This window comes from Ambystoma mexicanum, chromosome 6p (assembly GCF_040938575.1).
Source record: "Ambystoma mexicanum isolate Mex_15411 chromosome 6p, UKY_AmexF1_1, whole genome shotgun sequence".
In the NCBI taxonomy this organism is placed as follows: Eukaryota; Metazoa; Chordata; class Amphibia; order Caudata; family Ambystomatidae; genus Ambystoma; species Ambystoma mexicanum.
This window is the reverse complement of record NC_090935.1, coordinates 220542915-220563486: the sequence shown is the minus strand read 5'-3', so window position 1 is coordinate 220563486 and position 20572 is coordinate 220542915. Positions and strand designations below refer to the sequence as shown.

General features: G+C 49.1%; 1 protein-coding gene across 1 annotated transcript in view; it reads left to right on the top strand.

The window, feature by feature from the left end:
* The window catches only part of EPG5 (ectopic P-granules 5 autophagy tethering factor), a 2517217-nt gene that overhangs the window by 1902303 nt on the left and 594342 nt on the right, over positions 1-20572 (top strand). The window contains exon 33 of the mRNA XM_069626898.1: positions 9672-9879. Within this exon, the coding sequence (XP_069482999.1) occupies positions 9672-9879 (208 nt within the window). The remainder of the gene's footprint in view (positions 1-9671; positions 9880-20572) is intronic.

Genomic DNA, 20572 nt, shown 5'->3' with positions numbered 1-20572 from the left:
TCACACGGTTAGGCGACCGAAAGGGTTTGTCTCTTGGATCCTAACACAGATGTAACAACAACCAAGGAAGAAGTGTCTACAACTCGACCCACTAAACAACAAATCACTGTGCGCCCTAAAACAAGACTAAGAGCTAAACTTAACACCGCCGCTACTTCCGCCTTAGACTCTTCACAATTAACTATGGAACAATCACTCCTAAGTGCTCCTTCTGTCAAAGGAATTCCAAAACATCCAAAACAGCACTCTGAACTAGACCATGAACGCGTCAGTACTACAGATGACCCCCCCTACCACCAACACCATAGCCCAACAACTGCTTCAACCAAAGCCTAAGCAATTAATAGTGGACGTCATCCTGCATCCCAATGGTCAAGAAACAGTACCTAACCAGCTCAACATACAAGCACAAATCCATAGTTCCAGCAAGATGATTGACGTACAAGTTCTCAAAACCGATAAGTCTACCGAACCAGCAACTCTCCAAACAAATAGGAGTAGTACTCCCTTCAATGTACAATCATCAAAAGACAGCCCACAAAACAGCATGGAACCAGAAGCAACACCTTCACCTACACCTCGTACACCTCGTAACTAAGAATCCCTACAGACACAAAACAACTTCAAGCCTCTGGAAAACAGAAAACCGGAATCCGACAACAACGATTACACAACCGGATGCCTACAGCAACACACTAACCACACATGCACAAACGTCAATAGCAGGAGGAGTTTCAACAGACCGCAATCCTGCCCCGTCACACAAGATGAAGCATCCATCACAACAACGGACCCAAACCGTCATTAAGCCAAGTCTCCTCCTGCCACACAAGAAGAAAACGCCATAACTAAGGATTGTAACATTCATAAAATCGTCAAAGACACCATCAACCCTCAAAGAAACAAGCTTATACCTAACACCACATTAAAGGACACCAACTTCCGTGTATCTAAGTCTCCCCAAGTTGCACAAGAAGGAGCAAATTCAACAACAAAGGATTCCAACAATTACGAAGTAGTCAACGATACCCTTAAACCTCAAACAAACGAGACTAGATCTATCACTAACCTTCAAAAGTCATCAACCACAATAACTCAACAAACAAAAAAAGAAAAAACAAGACTAGCCAAACCTGCGTGGCTACAAACACACAACTCAATCAAACTTGCACAACCTCTAGAAAACACGGTTAACAAAACCATAACTAAGGCAAGAAGATTGTCAATGGACAATACCGAAATCGAATCAATCATGTCAAGCCTAGATAAACGAAAGGAAATATTTGGTAGCTTGACTGGAAATCATCAACTGCACCTAACTTCTAAACCCTGTTTTGCACATGAAAGTAACCAAAGACACATTAAAAAAGAACCCGTAACGGGTGCCTCTGGAAAACAAGACATCCCAACCCGTTTCAACTACAATTCAGATGAATCCTATTACACGCCAGATCCCATGATTAAGAACCAACAGCCTACTCCTCACTCCAGTGTGCCACAAATTAAACACAGCAAATCTCCAGCAACAGACCCAAACCACGTGGATAATACAAATCCCAGAATCCCCACTACTATGCTGGATCTACAAAACATGGTCATTGCAGTCCTGTCTCAATCGATGATCCACTTATTGAAACTACACAAATCTATGAACGATAATATCAGAGACCAAGCAACCCTCTTAGCCCTAATACACTCCAAACAGACTTACATGGAGAACTTCATAACGACAATCGAATCCCGTCTGAACTTAGAAGCAGAACAATCCAACAGTTGGCAGCAAAGATTATCAGAAATAGCAAGAGGCGACCGCCAAGAAAAAGCAAAACTAAACACAGAAGTCTTAGCCCTGCTGAAAGCACATCATCTACAGCAACCAACGCCTCAAATGAACGCAACGACAGAACAAGTACCATCAGCACCTCCTAACCGCAATATTCCGCAACACCCAAACTGTGGAGCCCTGATCATTGGAGAACACACGTTGCAAGGATGAACCGATTCTACTGTGAGCGCACAAGCGGTGATTCAAGAACCCACACACCCAAACAAGAATAAGACAGAGCCATCCAATATCTTCTCAAAAGAGAAAGTACCACAAGTCATGAAACCAGCCCAACCAAAAACCAACAAACGTCAAACAGGCTCAAGAGCGTTCCTGAGAACAGTGAAACTAACTGACCAATCTCATCAATCAACAAACTGTAAGACACGAAACGCCTTCACACTAGAAAATAACAGATCCAAAACCCAGCTGCAACCCAGAGCATCACGGACAATGGCAGACAAAGCATCTACTCAAACCACCGACGATGAAGAGCTGTTTAACCTATCAACCAACGGAGATCGTATAACTGACACACCACCCTCCATACAGCCCACAGTGCATTCAAGCTTTATAATTATAGACGAATACGTCTCTGATCGTAAACTACAACCAGCAGACATTTATGAAGAAATCTCAGACGACTCCTTACAAGAAATATCAGACGCGTCCTTCAAAAGTGAGACAATGGATCCAGATACAGCAGAAACATATGAACAAATCTCAGACGACTCAATCAGATCAGGATCCTCACAGCACATCAAATATACACTCCCATCATTTGTTAACCCGTTACAACAAAAATAAATCTACGAAATCCATATTGAAAATGACACCAAGAGACCTGAACCACTAATCCTTAACAGAACTAACATATTACGCCTCTTTGGAGCAATACCGCAGCTACACAAATTAACAACAAGAAACATCGATCTAATAATATTAAAAGATGATCTGCACCTAGACAAGGTCATCATTGAACTAAGCGACCTCAACGACCAAGAACTGATCCTATCAAGGCACTCCCAGTTCCGAAAGCTCGGCTTTAGATGCTGGGCCTCAACATCAACAAGAACAACCAAAACACAAAATATCGAACAACGAAAGACAAAGACGAGCACCCGCAATATCAACCAAGGACACAGACAAGTATTTATACTAATGATCGCCCAGGGGCAGACGGAAAACAGAGCCAAGAACAAGTAGAACAACAGATCGGAACAGAACGACCAATCAGAAGAATCTACGAATTAGAACATTCCAGCGCAGAAACCGTATCCTCAAGAACTCCAACAAGCTCCTTCTCATAACAACCAAAGAATCAGGAACACACGTGGTCGCACTGCTCGTGGAACACCAGAGGAAACCTGCACCTCTTTTCTAACCCTTCACAGGATCTCGAAAAAGTACCAAATCATATGCCTCCAAGAGACATGGATCAGCGAAACACCACTGTGTGATGGCTTTCTCACCTTTCTCAACCTTGCAATAGTCAAAAAGCAAGGAAGACCCGCATCAGGCCTCCTCACCCTAATCAAAATAAACCACCAATGAATGGTACTGACCAGTGAAAACATTGACCCTTGGATTCAACTAACAATAATAAAGAGTACTCAGAAACACCCGAGACAAAAAAACCATGAGACAACAATCGCAATACTAAATCTGTATTGGAACCCCGTAGCAATAACAACTGAAGCATTCATCGACGGAGTATTTATCGACAAACTTGTTGGCACTCACCACTCATTAGAAATAATAATTTGCGGAGACCTGAACATCAACTTATTCATGCAGAACGGAACTCCTCGTACCCAACTTCAATTCACAACAAAAGCAACCAGATGGATGAACGAAATCCTCACTCGTGATTTTATCCTCCTAAACCATGCAAGAAATAACTCTACAACTTATACACCAACATGGTCTAGAGGATCCTCAACTGCAATCATCGATTACATATTTTTATCACAAACCTTGAATGACTCAGTAAAGTCAGCCGAAACGATAACCTCTGACAAAAGCGACCACAATCGATTAACTGTACACTCGCCTCTGCTGATCAAACAAGAAAAAACTTCTCCACCATGTCCAGTTGAACTTGATGGAACAACATCAAGACTTCGCATTCTTCAATCGTATCAAACATATCATCAACAACCTAAATGCAACAAGAGCACCTGGCCCCGACGGACTATCCAATGCCTCCATCAAGCAAGACCCACCGGCATGGGCGAACTTCATGTGTCAAATTATAACGATCATAAATTCTCTCAATCAAATCCCAAATTCATGGAGATCGGCAACAATCGTCCCCATCTATAAACAAGGACCCCGAGATGAACCACAGAATTTCCGTCCAATTGCCCTAATGGACCCGCTCGGAAAACTCTTTGCAACAGCATTACTGAAACAATTTATCGCCGGGGCAAATGACAACGGGAGGATCTCGGCAAGGCAAACGGGCTTCACCGCCAATGTCGGAACTAATATCAACTTGATACTACTTCACCTGATCAAATATGAAGCCATTAACACTCATACCACCATACATGCCGCGTTTATCGATCTGAAGATGGCGTTTAATGCAATATCACACCACAAGTTACAGGCAAAACTCAAAGCATGGAAGTGCCCATCGAATATCCTGGAGCCAATCATCCTACTATACTCAGAAACCTCCATAACAGTGAGACTATCAAAACAAGGAGCCACCACCAGACCAATCGCTACATCAAACGGATTAAAGCAAGGGTGCCCCCATGCGGCAACCCTCTACAATCTGTTCACAGCAGACATTGAAGAGCATCTGACCAGCAACCAAACCAACGCCCCGAATATAAATTCAACACCAGTCCCTCTCATGGCATACACAGACGACATCATTCTGCTCGATAAAACCCTCTCTGGACTACAAATAGCCTTGACAGTGCTGAGCAGTTACATGAACAAAAACGAACTAGAAATCAATACGTCAAAAACCAAGATAATGACTCTAACCAAACCACAAGCAAAAAAAGTAAAACAACCAACATTCAACATCAGTGGAACTCACTTAGAAAACGTGACAACTTTCAAATATCTTGGAATACTAATCAACCAATCTAAATCAGAAGAGCAATGGTTGGATAAAATAGAACTACCATCACAAACACTGGCACGACAAGGATGTCTACTTCACAGACAATACGGAAAATTCTCCTTTAGACCCATCATCGCTTACTATGCATCCCCATAATAACCTACGGAACAGAAGCAATGATGAACGCTGACACAGTCAATTGGATGAAATTTAAGGCAATCTTTTGGCGCAAGATTCTCAACCTTCCACAGTCGTATCTAATGCCGAGAATACAACACGAAATGGCAACTGAATCAATTGCATCCATTGTACTTTGGAAAAGACTAGATATTTACCGAAAAATCCTCTCCAATGAGAAATCTCCAGCGATCCAAATTTTGAGAACTCAGCCAAACACCTTTAATACCACAGTATTACAACAATGGAAACAGTCTATCATGAAGGAAATGGAAAGAGAAGAGATATCAGAAGAACTCTTAACCCGGCAATATGCCAAAATCAAACTTTTGCAGAATGACTGGATAAAAACCATTCAAACGAAAAACGCCTACAAATAGACCCTTCAATGTAACAAAGACAACAGAAAAATCTACGATCCACCGCCTTATCTCTTAACGTTCCCAGACACACTCATCAGGACAACATTTCTATGAATCCGCCTGAATATCTTACCTGCAAACTCATACTTGGCAATAACGAGGAAGATTGCTATTACACAAAATTACTGTCGATTCTGTAAAGTGGAAACAACGCCAGAAACCATATTTCATCTCGTAATGGAATGTCAGGCACTTGCACCTCAACGCAAGCAATTCGGGACCTTCTTTGCTCTCTCATCTCAACAAAGGAACCCTGAAGAAAGATGGGCTGCCCTACTCAGCGGACAAAACGACAAATATATATACATAATCAATCTCTTCCTCAGCAGCATACTGGAACTCAATAGAAGAACCTTCTGAGACACATTATTTTATACATTTTTTTGCACATTTTAAAGAAATAGATGAAAAAGTTTTCAAATAAACTAAATCATGAAAAAGAAAATAATTATCCGAAGTCCTGCTTGGAGCCATTGCAGAACACTATGTTTCTGGGAGCCCAACTCAGCACAGTAACTTGTCTGGTGTCTCTCTCTGAAGAGAGGGTGATAGCCGTCCTTGGGATGGTGCAGCGCCTGTCATCGGCCCGGGAGGCTACTGTGCGAGCCATCAAGTCCCTGCTGGGCATGATGTCCTCCTACATCAACCTAGTCATTCTTTGCAGACTACGGATGAGGTCTCTCCAATAGTTTCTGGATGCAAGGTCGCTGCAAGACTCGGGATCCTGGACTGACAAGATCAACCTCAATGAGGACTTCCGACGAGCAATACAGTGGTGGGGCGCTTGCTCTTTTCTCACGCAAGGACCCCCATTCCAAGTCCCTCCTTACCAGGAAACAGTCACCACAGACTGGAAGGTTGGGAGGCACACACCGGACAGTTGTACACTAGCTGGCTCTATCTGCAAGAAGATGAGACCCTCCACATCAACATGCTGGAGCTTCGGGCCATCTTCTGGGCCCTGTAGTCCTTCCTTCAGTCGCTGAAGGGGCAATGTGGTGAGGATCTTCACAGATAACACCACCACCATGTTCTACATCCAGAAGCAGGGCGTGACGCGCTCTCCGGCTCTCTCCATGGAGGCCCAGGATCTGTGGCACTGGACCATTTGTCAGGACATGTTTCACGTCCCTTTTCACCTGGCGCACACTAAGAACACCATCGCAGACTCTCTCAGAAGGGAGCTACATTCTTGCCGTGAGTGGGAGTTTCGCTAGAACCAAGTGGATCTCCTATTCCACGAATCAGGTCAACTCCAGATCAATCTTTTCACAACGGCGATGAATTCAAAGTATCTGAAGTTCGCTAGCAAGTTCCCACAGTCGAGGTGCATAGGAGAAGAGTTCTCGTTCCCGTGGGAGGGTCTTTTCGTATACACTTTTTCTCTGTTGCCACTTCTGCTACGCGTGATCAACACACTTGGTGTCGCTGTAAGATACTTGTTGCCCCGGTGTGGCCACGACAAATCTGGTATTCAGACCTGCTACGTCTGTCTGGGGCTCTGTCCATCGGGCTGCCACTACTTCCCAATCTTCTCTACAGAGAGGGAGGGTTGATTCTGTACCATGTCCCAGCGTCGATAAGGCCACAAGTGGAAGCGTTTCTCCACGTGGTGTAGGACTCAGAAGATTACTCATCTGAGTGTCACAGCCCCACAGCTCCTACCATACCTGCTTTCCTAAGGCAAGGCTGGACTGGTTCACTGTTTGATCAAGGTGCATCTGGCCACCATATCCCATTACACCCGGACACTGGGTAGGCCTTCCCTATGGTCGCACAGAAGCGTCAAGGAGTTCCTGAAAGTCTGCTTCAGGATTTTTCCGCATGTGAAGGCTTCTTGCCCAGTTTATTAACTCAATGTGGTCTTGACTAAACTCATGGGGGCGCCGTTTGAGCCGATGCATCAAGCCCTGCTCAAGTTTCTCTCATGGAGGACGGCTTTCCGCATGGCGATCACCTCCACCATGCGGATCGGAGAGATCCAGCCCGTGTCTTGCAAGCAGCCGTACTTGTCCTTCCACGCTTCGAGCGTGGTACTGCATACACACCCCGCCTTTGTGGCGAAAGTACCGTCCGAGTTCCACCTCAACAAGCCTTTGGTGTTGCCTGTCTTCTTCCCGATTCCGTCGTCGCGTGCCGAGAGGGCATTGCATTCGCCGGATGATGCTCATGCCTTGAAGTTCTACGTGGCATGCACAAAGGGGTTTTGGGAGACTTCTCAATTGTTGGAAGGCCTTGTTGAAGGCTTCCATTTCCAGGTGGCTCTCTGGCTGCATCATGCACTGTCATCGTCTGGCTAACAGACCGCATGCAGGCCGGAAGAGAACCCACTCCACCAGAGCCATTGAAGCAACAACAGCATTTCTCTCTAATGTGCCCCTGCTCGACATTTGCAGGGCTGCTACGTGGAGGTCCACCCACACCTTCCTGAGGTTCTACTGCGTCTACAGGGATTCCAGGGAGGAGTCCCAAGTCGGCCAAGCGGTGCTACACAGCCTATTCACTTGTCATGAGCCAGTTCCAGGAGAGAGTACATTTACTTCTGTTGAGCCTTGCCACCCCCTGTGGTTGTGTATATGTACTGCTGTGTAGTCGTTATTCATGGGCATGTGAATCCATGCCAGACCCCATGCTGGAGAAGGTTTGAGTTACTTACCTGTAACACTTGTTCTCCAGCATGGGTCTGGCATGCATTCACATGCAAACCCTCCCTCCTTCCCCTCTGTGGCTTTTCTTGGTTCATACTGCCTTTTATGTGCTTACTAAATCTTAAGATGTCCACCAGGGGAGTGGAGCTTAGGGAGAGGACTGGGGGCAGTATGACCCGAAAGACAGTGATTGGTTTACAGGAGAAATGCAGTTTTCAAGCTAAAGTGTAACTGTTTTTTCTTTACTAAGGATTCCCAGCCTGCCAGCAGGAAATATTCATGAGCATGTGAATCCATGCCAGACCCATGCTGGAGAAGGGGAGTTACATGTAAGTAACTAAAACCATGTAAAAACTTGCCAACTAATAAAAGCAATGAAAGCCAATCCCTGTAAGGCAAATATGCAGATAATGCAGGCTAGAGGTTTTTACATGTTGCACTCTGCGCATAGATATGCAGTCAAGAATAAACTAAACAGCAAAAACACAAAGCTAATCTGGTTACTTAAATATGTATGGGTATAGTACAGGAAAAGTTGACCTCCCCAGTTGCTATGGTCCAAGATAAAAGGCCTGGAGGTCAAGGTACCTAGGAAGTCCTTCTGTTGCTCCCAGTCCACACTTTCCAACACTTTCACCATCTTAATCTCTTAAGGAGGCTTGGCACTTCTCCTTGCAGCATAAGTGGGCGATTTGTTCCAGGCATTTTGATGTGACAGGCGTCTCTGGCTCAGAAGGCAGTCATTTGCATGAGGCAGTTAAATCAAGGGTCTAAGTGCAGCTCACACTCTCCAAATTGGTTGTTCCTTTGCTTTTTCAATGGAATTTTAATATGCTGAGCAAACGTATGTCCCAGAGTTGTCTTGGTTTGCTAATTCATATACTTTTTTTGTCAAATATTGTCGTGCAAATGCAAAAATAGTTCATGCAGGAGTACATACGCACAGTTTCTTTTGATTGATTGTGCTACATACATCATTTTTAATGCTCTTCTTGGAGCCCACAGGTGATTTTTCATCTTTGTTTTTTATTTTGTACAACCTGGTATCGGAGCAAACTGATTCATTTGAGTCAAATCATACCATACTCCTTGTTTCTCTATGGTGCACATGGTGGAGGGAAAAATAGGTTGGCATTTTAAGCAAAATCAAACATGCAGTCTGTAATGTTCCAATTTGTTTGCTGAATGAAAATTTGTTCCAATTACATTATGCCACATTTTTACATACATACAAGGTGGGTTTAGTTTAGGTAGAATGGGCGTTCGGGGGTTGGTGAGTGGGTGTGGTGGATTCACTCTCCCCTTCCCTGTTTTTTGCAGTTAAAAGCACAGGTAAAATCAGTAACAAGAAACTCTGTGAAATGTAATCCAGCCAAATAAATTAGGAAATATTGTCTTCTAGTAAGCTATGAACAAAAAGTATGTGGACAGGTGAACATTTGTTAAAAAGCCAATTTATATCTCTGTTGATGGGACCATGTCATTTGATATAAACCTGAAATGTTTTCTCTCTGTAGGTGATGGAGACAATGGAATGGCTTTCAGACTTTTTCTACAAACTACGGCTCGGCAGGCTAGACTTTCGGAGCTTTGGTCTGCTTTCTAAGTGGAGCCCTTATATGGAGCACATGAAGAACTTCATTGATTACTTGGTGAAGAATCATATTAATTCCTTGGTAGCTAGATTGGCACATGAACCTATAGCCAGCGGTAAAATTCTAACAGGTACCAAATATTATTTTCACTAGTATGTATTAAATGAATCCAGGGAATTGAAAATACCCTATTTTCCTTCTGTATTGCTAATCATGAGCACATTGTAATGAAGTCACCCTTGAGGGGCAGGTTTGGGGGACCGAGAGGTCTGGTATTCAGGGGAAGCCAGCGGCTACATAAAGTGAACCCTGGATGTGTTATAGGGTGTATCCCCCAGTCTATTTCCGATCCCCAAACTGGCATTTTTGAAGTGTTGACAATGTGTGCAGGCAGCCCTCCTGGACACAGTGGCAGAGAGTTAGGGAGAATAGGTGTGAGGGGTCAGAAATGTGAGGCAGACCACTTTGTGAAAGTTTTTCAAAAGATGCCCTTTTATTCATTCAAAAGGTTGGATAAACGCCTCACTATCCCTACCCTGATGTGGATTTCCCTGCCTACAATGAACTCAATGAAACATTCTCACAAAATATTTCTGTCCCTCACACTTACACAATAAATCAACAAGGTAATATATGGCAAAAGCAACAAATATAACAATGCACTTCACAGTATAATGAATGTCTAGCCTTATAAACTGGGTGGATTCCCCTTCATCAGATTCAAGCGGGATTTTGATCAACAGTTCCAAAAAGAGGTCAAGGAAATCCTGTCTTGTCACACAGTTCCAATACAGTTATTGTTGATTCCAACATGGCAACAAAAGGTCCAATACTTCAGAACTGTTCAACAAGGTGTCTTCCTCTTCCACTTGTGCTATTATGCACTCAGACAACCTTCTTCGTATAAACAAAGAACATTCCGTAGTTCTTCAGGATTTACAAACTGTATCTTTGTCATGATTATTCTGCAGCAATGGATTGTGCTTGAACTTCTGCAGCAGATTATACCACATTCAGTTCAGCAATGCAAGTTTGTCAAAATTATTCTGCAATACTTCACCAGAAAATACAAGTGAAACTACACTTTTTTTCTGAACGACTTGTAAGCACCACTTCACAATGCTTCATCAACTTCCACATGGGTTTTGTAAACGCCACTTCACCTTCTTTACTCCCTGGTTTACTCCCATGCCAGGCCTACTACTTCAATGGTTAAAGTGTTGCCACAATCTCTGACCTGGTATACTGTCCTGCCAGGCCAGATCAAACAACAATCTCTAGCTACTTCATGTACTTCTGTGCTAAGGATGAGCAATGTCTCTTGCTTCACAACACCACGTTTAAGACTGTCTTTAGGGAAAACAATATTCGCATTGGTGCTATTAGCATGGGGTCTGGCATGGATTCACATGCTCATGAATATTCCCCGTCGTCAGGCTGGGAATCCTCGGTAAAGAAAAAACCAGTATCAGTTTCGTTTCTGATCTGTCTTTCGTAGTAATAACCAATCACTGGTCTCTGCGTCATACTGACCACAGCCAATGACTGCCCTCTACCTAAGCACCGCCTCTGGCAGCCATCTTCAGATTTTTACCGCACGTTCATGTGTTGGGATCCTCGTGCTATTGCTCTCGAGCGTTAGTGCTATTTTTTCGCGCTTTTCACAAAAAACTTCAATTCTTTCGGTCAAAAGAGCCTCAAGCTCCACCGATCCTACATCCGATCAACGGGGACCCGTGTCGGATTCATCTGTGCCCCTCAAGGGTGAAGATTCGTCGAGCTACACTTCGGAGGACTCCAGAAGCTTCTCAGGCCCGGTCTCGGAGATGGCCCAGGAGAAGGGAAGCTCGACGCCCGGAAAGCTGTTCAGGGTCTGCCCTGGATGCCAGCTGCAGAACGTCTTCAAGGAGGACGAACACTCTTTCTGCCTTTACTGCCTTCATGAGGACAAGACGCACGTGGAAAAGGACTGTGCGTTTTGCGGCAACATGTCGGAACGGACCATGAAGGACCGCCATCAACGTCTCGCCAACTGGCTGGAGGGTAAGAGCCCGTCTGGCGAGAAGAAGAAGAAATCCGAGCGGTCTTCTAAGACCTTTGAGGGCGCCCCGGCGACGGGGGCCCAACATAAGGCCAAGCACCGCGAGTCCGCTGGCACCGGGAGCGCCGAACGGTCGGGCTCTACGGGCGCCAGGCAGGGCGCACCCTCCCCGGCACCATCAACCACGAGCCAACGCTCTGGGTCGGGTAAGAGGAAGGCCGAGCACCCGGCGAAGCTCCTGGAGAGGCCCCGGTCGAGCTCTAAGGCAGAGGAGGAGCGTGGCAGTGCCCCCTCCCTCAAGGATAAGGCGGTGAGCGCACCTAAGGTGGTGAAGGCCTTGATCCATCCGACCAAGCCCTCTATCGAAACGGTCGCGGCGGCCCTGGCTCAGCCTGTGGTGGCTGCACCAGTGGTGGCGACCTCAGGGCCCAGAATCTCCCTGCCTCCTCGGAGGGAGTCTTCCTTTGTGCCCATCGATAGGACCCCCGTGAAACCCTCCGTGGGGAAGAAGAAGGGGGGGCAGGGCGTCGTCGTAGAGTCGGCCTCAGCCTCAGAGGAGGAGCTGATCGAGGTCTTAAGCCACGGCCTAGGCGTGGAAGAAGGCCAGCCCGTCGGAATGGACCCCGACGCAGGTGACGACGACGACATCGTCGAGGATACCGACGGGGCCCCTGCTCGCCCGTCGGATTCCCCTCTGCCAGCGCCGCAAGACAACTCGGCGGCCATTTTGTTGGCCATACAGTCCTTATGCTCTGAGATAAGGACGAGGCTACCGTTACCGACGGAGGAACCTCTCCCGTCGGGGGATCCAGAACCGGGACCTTCTGGTGTTCCCCCTACCAAGAAAAGAAGGATCCATCCACCACCTCCTTTTCAACCGTCGCGCCCCTTCCAGCCCTCCTCCCCGTCCACCCGAGGGGATGATACGGGGACTGACACGGCAGCGACGGGTACGGACGACGAGGCATACGACGAGGATTTTCCGTCGTCGCCTCCCACCAGGGCCTCTCCGCCCGACGAGATCGGATCTTTCCACTCCATGATCTCCAGGGCTTCCGAGCTTTTCCAACTCTGCCCTGAGGAGAAGAAAAAGGAAGGCTTCCTTTATCAGCGGCGCGAGGCCAAGAGGAAGACGGTCCTCGCAGTGCCTCTGTTGGACGACATTTGGGATGAGGGCCTTTCCCTCCTCAAGAACCCCTCCACGACGCCAGCTAGAAGAGACCGGTACGAGAAAAAGTACCGGGTCCCGGACACGGCCCCCCTATGCCTCCGGGCGCAGCCTACCCCGGACTCCGTCGTCTCCGCGGCAGCCAGGAAGAAAGCGGGGGGGGGTGCGGCCTCCACATCGACTTCCCCGCCGGACGGCGAGGGAAAGAAATTGGATACTATGGGACGTAGAGTCATCTCGTCGGCAGCGACGACGATTAAAGCGGCCAACGCCTTGGCTATCGTGGCCCGCTACGACAGGGAGCTCTGGTACAAGATAGCTCCCCTGCTGGATTTTCTGCCGGACGACAAGAGGGCGGAGGCCCTTGAGATCCTGCAGGAAGGTGAGGTGGCCTCGGACCACGCCATCACCGTGGCGACGGACATCGCCGACACTGGGTTCCGCCAGCTGGGCAACGGCGTTTGCCTTCGACGTCGTGGATGGCTCAAAGCTACGGACTTCCGGCAGGACGTCCAGACCAGAGTCCTGGACATGCCCTTCGACGGGAACAACCTGTTTGGGAAGACAGTGGACGATTCCCTTCAGGCCATCAAGGCGGATACTGAGACGGCCCGGGCCCTTGGAGTCCTGCAACGACGGACGCCCTTTCGGAGCGGCGGAGGCAAGGGCGCCTCCAAAGGTTCCGGCGGCGGTTTCGCTTCCTACCGTCAAGCGGCCCGCTCGTCGTCGCAAGAGGCCTACAGAGGACGAGGCAAGTCTAGCGGACCCCGCCGTCGTCGCCAAGGAGGTCAAGGCGGCAAGGTCGCGTCCAAGCAGGATTGAACCGGCCGTGGGGTCGGGCCCCCACCGAAGCACCCCGGTGGGAGGCCGGCTGGCGGGCTTCGTCAGCGTGTGGGAGTCCATCTCCACTGACCGTTGGGTGCTGGACGCCCTGGCCCGGGGCCACGCGCTCGAGTTTCAAAGAAGGTGCCCGCGCGTCCCCCCCGTGGCCAGGAAAGAACTTCACGTCCCTCAACTTCTCCTGGAGGTAAAGGCGATGCTCAGAAAGGGCGCCATCGAACTCGTCCCAAAGAGGCTTCGGGGCTCCGGAGTCTACTCGAGATACTTCCTCGTGAAGAAGAAGACGGGGGGATGGCGCCCCATCCTAGACCTGCGACGTCTGAACAAGTTCATCAAGGCGCAGAAGTTCCGGATGGTCACCCTCCAGCACGTCCTGGGTCAGCTGGAGGAAGGAGACTTCCTATCGTCGTTGGATTTGGAGGATGCCTACTTCCACATTCCCATCCTAAAGGGGCACCGCAAATTCCTCAGATTCGTGGTTCAAGGGCGTCATTACCAGTTCAAAGCCCTTCCCTTCGGACTACGGTCGGCACCCAGGGTATTCACCAAGTGCCTCGCACCGGTGGCGGCGCAGCTGCGCCGCGAGGGGATTCACGTCTACCCCTACCTGGACGACTGGCTCATCCGCGCCAAGACGAGGGAGCTCGCCGTGGTCCACACGGCAAGGACCGTCCAACTCCTCACGGACCTGGGATTCTCCGTGAACTACGCCAAATCCCACCTGGTGCCCGCGCAAGTCGCACTGTTTCTGGGAGCGAGGCTCGACAGTGTCCCTTCTGGCCTCCCCGTCGGAGGAGAGGACCAGGACCATCTTGGGCAAGGTGCAACGGATGTTGGTGGCCGACGCGGCCAAAGTGAGGTCCATCAAGTCCCTCCTCGGGATGATGTCTTCCTGCATCTACCTCATTCCCATGTGCAGGCTCCGGATGCGCCCGTTGCAAGAATTCCTGGATGCGCGCTGGATCCAGACGACGGGCAGCTTCGAGGAAAGGATCAAGCTCGACGAGAGTTTCCGACGAGCGATACGGTGGTGGGGCACCCGCGCGCATCTGACGGCGGGCATGGACTTCCAGACCCCAGCCCACCAGGAGACTGTGACCACGGATGCCTCCCTGGAAGGGTGGGGAGCGCACACCGAAAATCTGCACGCAAGGGGACTCTGGCTCCCGACGGAGAAGTCCCTGCATATCAACGTCCTGGAGCTCCGTGCAGTGTTTTGGGCCCTCAGGTCCTTCCTTCCGTCCCTCAAGGGCAAGGTGGTGAGAATCTTCACCGACAACACCACCACCATGTTTTACATCAGGAAACAGGGCGGAACCAGGTCCCCAGCGCTGTCCAAGGAGGCACAGGACCTGTGGCATTGGGCCGTCGCCCAAGGGATTTTTCTGGTGCCGTTTCATCTGGCAGGGATAAAAAACACCATCGCCGACTCACTCAGCAGGGAGCTGCGCTCGTGCCACGAGTGGGAACTACGGCAGGATCTGGTGGATCGCCTCTTCCGACGGTGGGGCACACCCCAGATCGACCTGTTCGCGACGGCGACGAACACTAAGTGCCGGAGGTTCGCCAGCAGGTTTCCCCAGACGAGGAGCATGGGCGATGCTTTCTCGTTCCCCTGGGAGGGCCTGTTCCTCTACGCGTTCCCTCCCTTGCCTCTGCTAATCCGGCTCGTCAACCAGCTCAAGAGGTCACGGTGCAGGATGATCCTCGTCGCACCTGCGTGGCCGAGGCAGATATGGTTCCCGGACCTTCTGGACTTGTCAGCGTCCCCGCCGATCAAGCTGCCGGCGGACGCGGATCTACTCTCCAGGGAAGGAGGCGCCATCCTCCACCACGACCCGAAGTCGCTGAACTTGCAGGCCTGGCTCCTGCAGCGCTAGAGTTTGGAGGATACGACATACCGGCCGATTGCAGAGAGGTTCTTGCAAAGGCCAGGGCGTCCTCGACTCTTAAATGCTACGGACACAAATGGAAGAGGTTCTCTGTCTGGTGCCACGCACAGAAGATTAACCCTCTACGGATTACGGCTCCCCAAGTACTGCCGTACCTGCTGACGCTAGCCAAAGCTGGTCTGGCACACGCGTCCATCAAGATTCATCTTGCTGCGATCTCCCGATACACCAGAACCACGGGGCGGACGTCCTTGTGGTCTCATCGTCTGGTGAAAGAGTTCATGAAGGGACTGTTCAGATCGTTCCCGCCGGTGAAGGCTCCGGCCCCGGCGTGGGAGCTCAACGTGGTGCTGACCAAGCTCATGGGACCTCCGTTCGAGCCTCTGCACTCGGCCCCGTTGAAGTTTCTGTCGTGGAAAACAGCTTTTCTTGTGGCCATCACCTCCGCACGACGAGTGGGAGAGATCCAGGCCCTTTCCTGCAAGGCCCCGTACTTGACTTTCCACGACACGAGGGTAGTGCTCAGGACGCACCCCTCCTTCATGCCCAAGGTACCGTCGGACTTCCATCTCAACGAACCCTTGGTGTTACCTGTGTTCTTCCCGTCGCCTTCGTCGCCGGCTGAGAGGACTTTGCACTCGCTGGATCTGGTGGATCGCCTCTTCCGACGGTGGGGCACACCCCAGATCGACCTGTTCGCGACGGCGACGAACACCAAGTGCCGGAGGTTCGCCAGCAGGTTTCCCCAGACGAGGAGCATGGGCGATGCTTTCTCGTTCCCCTGGGAGGGCCTGTTCCTCTACGCGTTCCCTCCCTTGCCTCTGCTAATCCGGCTCGTCAACCAGCTCAAGAGGTCACGGTGCAGGATGATCCTCGTCGCACCTGCGTGGCCGAGGCAGATATGGTTCCCGGACCTTCTGGACTTGTCAGCGTCCCCGCCGATCAAGCTGCCGGCGGACGCGGATCTACTCTCCAGGGAAGGAGGCGCCATCCTCCACCACGACCCGAAGTCGCTGAACTTGCAGGCCTGGCTCCTGCAGCGCTAGAGTTTGGAGGATACGACATACCGGCCGATTGCAGAGAGGTTCTTGCAAAGGCCAGGGCGTCCTCGACTCTTAAATGCTACGGACACAAATGGAAGAGGTTCTCTGTCTGGTGCCACGCACAGAAGATTAACCCTCTACGGATTACGGCTCCCCAAGTACTGCCGTACCTGCTGACGCTAGCCAAAGCTGGTCTGGCACACGCGTCCATCAAGATTCATCTTGCTGCGATCTCCCGATACACCAGAACCACGGGGCGGACGTCCTTGTGGTCTCATCGTCTGGTGAAAGAGTTCATGAAGGGACTGTTCAGATCGTTCCCGCCGGTGAAGGCTCCGGCCCCGGCGTGGGAGCTCAACGTGGTGCTGACCAAGCTCATGGGACCTCCGTTCGAGCCTCTGCACTCGGCCCCGTTGAAGTTTCTGTCGTGGAAAACAGCTTTTCTTGTGGCCATCACCTCCGCACGACGAGTGGGAGAGATCCAGGCCCTTTCCTGCAAGGCCCCGTACTTGACTTTCCACGACACGAGGGTAGTGCTCAGGACGCACCCCTCCTTCATGCCCAAGGTACCGTCGGACTTCCATCTCAACGAACCCTTGGTGTTACCTGTGTTCTTCCCGTCGCCTTCGTCGCCGGCTGAGAGGACTTTGCACTCGCTGGATGTAGCTAGAGCGCTGAAGTTCTACGTGGACCGCACGAAGGGTTTTCGGAAGACGTCACAACTCTTTGTGAACTTTGGACCTGTCAATCAGGGGAAGGCTCTCTCGAAGGCTTCCATCTCCAGATGGCTCTCCGGCTGTATCATGTGCTGTCACCGGTTGGCAAACCGACCGCTGCCTGGCCGTCCGAGAGCCCATTCCACCAGAGCGATCGCAGCTACCACGGCGTTCCTATCTGGTGTGCCCCTGCTGGACATATGCAGGGCTGCTACGTGGAGGTCGACGCACACCTTCACGAAATTCTACTGCGTCGACCGGGATTCCAGAGAGGAGTCCAGGGTCGGCCAAGCAGTGCTGCGCAACCTGTTCGCCTGAGGTGAGCCTGGTGAGGAGGTAAGATGCTTAATGTTGAGTTGATGTGATGCTTAATGTTGAGCCTTTGCCACCTCCCGTGGTTGTGCATGTGTGTACTGCTATGTATTCTTTATTCATGAGCATGTGAATCCATGCCAGACCCCATGCTGGAGAAGGAACAAGTTACTTACCTGTAACTGTTGTTCTCCAGCATGGGTCTGGCATGGATTCACATGCGAACCCTCCCGCCTACCCCTCTGCGGCTCTTCACTTGGTCATACTGCCACTTCACGTGCTTCCAAATCTGAAGATGGCTGCCAGAGGCGGTGCTTAGGTAGAGGGCAGTCATTGGCTGTGGTCAGTATGACGCAGAGACCAGTGATTGGTTATTACTACGAAAGACAGATCAGAAACGAAACTGATACTGGTTTTTTCTTTACCGAGGATTCCCAGCCTGACGACGGGGAATATTCATGAGCATGTGAATCCATGCCAGACCCATGCTGGAGAACAACAGTTACAGGTAAGTAACTTGTTCCTTATGCACCTTTGATTTCCACACATTCTGCAGGTTATGCTCCACTCCTTCTGAACCTCCTTCACCAGAAGGGCAGCCTTCTTGCCACTCTTGTTTCCCCACTCCTTCATAAACCAATTACTAACCATACTTCTGTTTCACTCTGACCCTTCTTTGGCTGTGGGTTTGAACCTATTCCCCTTATAGACTTCTTAAACCATGGGCAATACGTTTTACAAACATTTATTTATTTATTTGTTACAGTGCACAAAACCCTCGGGTATCTCGGCACTATTAGGATACAAGGTTACTTGTTACATTATTAAAAAGGTACAGTGGAGCAAAGTTACATGTTACATAGGAAAAAAGAGAACAGAAAACAGGGGTTGGGTGTCACAGTGACTTGGGTAATGGTTGTTAGTTTTAATTTGCCTTGTTATAACTCTGTTTGGGCTGGGGCAATGGTAGATTGTATAGGATTCTTGAATTATTGCCCCTTCTTGTGGCTGACTCTCAAATTTACCCACATGCGTGCAATTAGACCTCTTGGGTCGGATAATCAAGCTCAAGCATTAATTCATCAGCATACAAAGAATTCATCCTCTGAACCCCATAGATTTTAACCCACTTGCTTTATGTCTCTCCCATAGGCCTCACACCAAGGGCTCTATAGCCCCAACAAACAGATAGCGGTCATCCTTGTTGAGACCGCCTCGCAATCACAATGGAAACCGACAATATACCTTATGTTAGGACTCAGGCACCGGGACTTAAATATAGCAATTTTAACCAATACTTCAGTCCCACCCCAATCTTACGAAGAGTAGAAAACAGGAAGTCCCGTTCTAGGGTATAGAATGCTTTTGCATGTCCAAGAGGACCGAGCCCGTATGCTCATCTGTAGCGGTCTGGTGTTGAATTGCAAAAATTCTACAGAGGTTATGTTGAGTCGCCCTACCGGGGACAAACTAGTCCAGGAGAACGATATCCAGAAGAAAAGATAGGAGCTGACAGTCCAATAGTTTGTCCAGGATTTTATAATCTACATTCAACATCCAATATGAACCACACATGGTCACATCTTTACCCAGTTTCAGCAAAACTATAATATTAGCCTTCCGGAGTGTGGGAGGGAGCGGCCGCCTGCTCCAATATGTGTTGCTAAAGACTGATCAGTTTGGGGGTAATGGTATCCGCAAAGTGTCGGTAGAACTTCGCCAATAGTTTCCCTGAGTTCAGATTCGAAGATTGGGCCCCGTAGATAGTCCCTGTGGCCATCATCCAGCCATAACATAGTCAGATCATCTAGATATGTACCAATAGCTCCTGGCTCATTAGTGGTCATATTTATTGTGACCGGATACATAGATATAATACCATCTTCTCACCTCAAAGTAGCTATCGGCATATGACCACGTTCGTGGCTCAAGATCCAGGCCATTATCTTGCCTGGCCGTTCAGATTCACCATATTTCTGTGCATCGTGCACCCTGAAATTTAATTTGTGCAGCGGGCTAGTTCCTGAAACGTATCCTTCTGAGATGTGATCTTGCACGCCACTATGGCCGAATGGGACTCATTGTATTCTCTTTCTAAAGTTTTAAGCCTCTACTCCACTTCAACCTGTTCTTTGCAAATGTTTCAGAAGCCCCCCTATGGGTATACAAATTCTCCTGAGAAATGCTTTGAAGGATTCCCACATAATACTGTAATTGGCAACAGAGCCCTTGTTTCTATTGAAGAATTCCAAGATCTCAATCTTCAGGTGTGTAGCAAACGCATGATCTCTCACTGAATCACCCTGGAATCTTCAAGGGGGCCACTGGTCAGGCGGACCTCCCCAATGTAAGGTTACCTTGATAGGTGCATGGTCAGATAAAGTCCTAGGGGGTATAATAAAATCTGTTGTTGCTTTAAGCATGATCATGAAAGTAGCCAATAATCTATTCTCAATAGTGTAGCATAAAAAGAATAGTAGAATGTGTATTGTTTATCACCAGCATGAGTTTCCCTCCACACATCCCTCAAGGTAAAAAAGGACATAAGCTCCACCAGTTTGTGTGCCGCTTTTGATAGGCGGCACTGTGACTTGGACGATTTGCACAATTTTAGGTTAAGGACCATGTTAAAATCTCACCCATCAGAAAGTCTATGTCCAGGTAAGGCAAACATATGCGCCATATTGTTCTGAAATAATCAGGATTGTCATAATTTGGTCCATAGATGTTTACTATTGTCAGCGGTCAGCCATGTTTCGTACCATGGGTAAGCAGGTATCAGCCATTTGCGTCAGAGGTATGACACTAAAC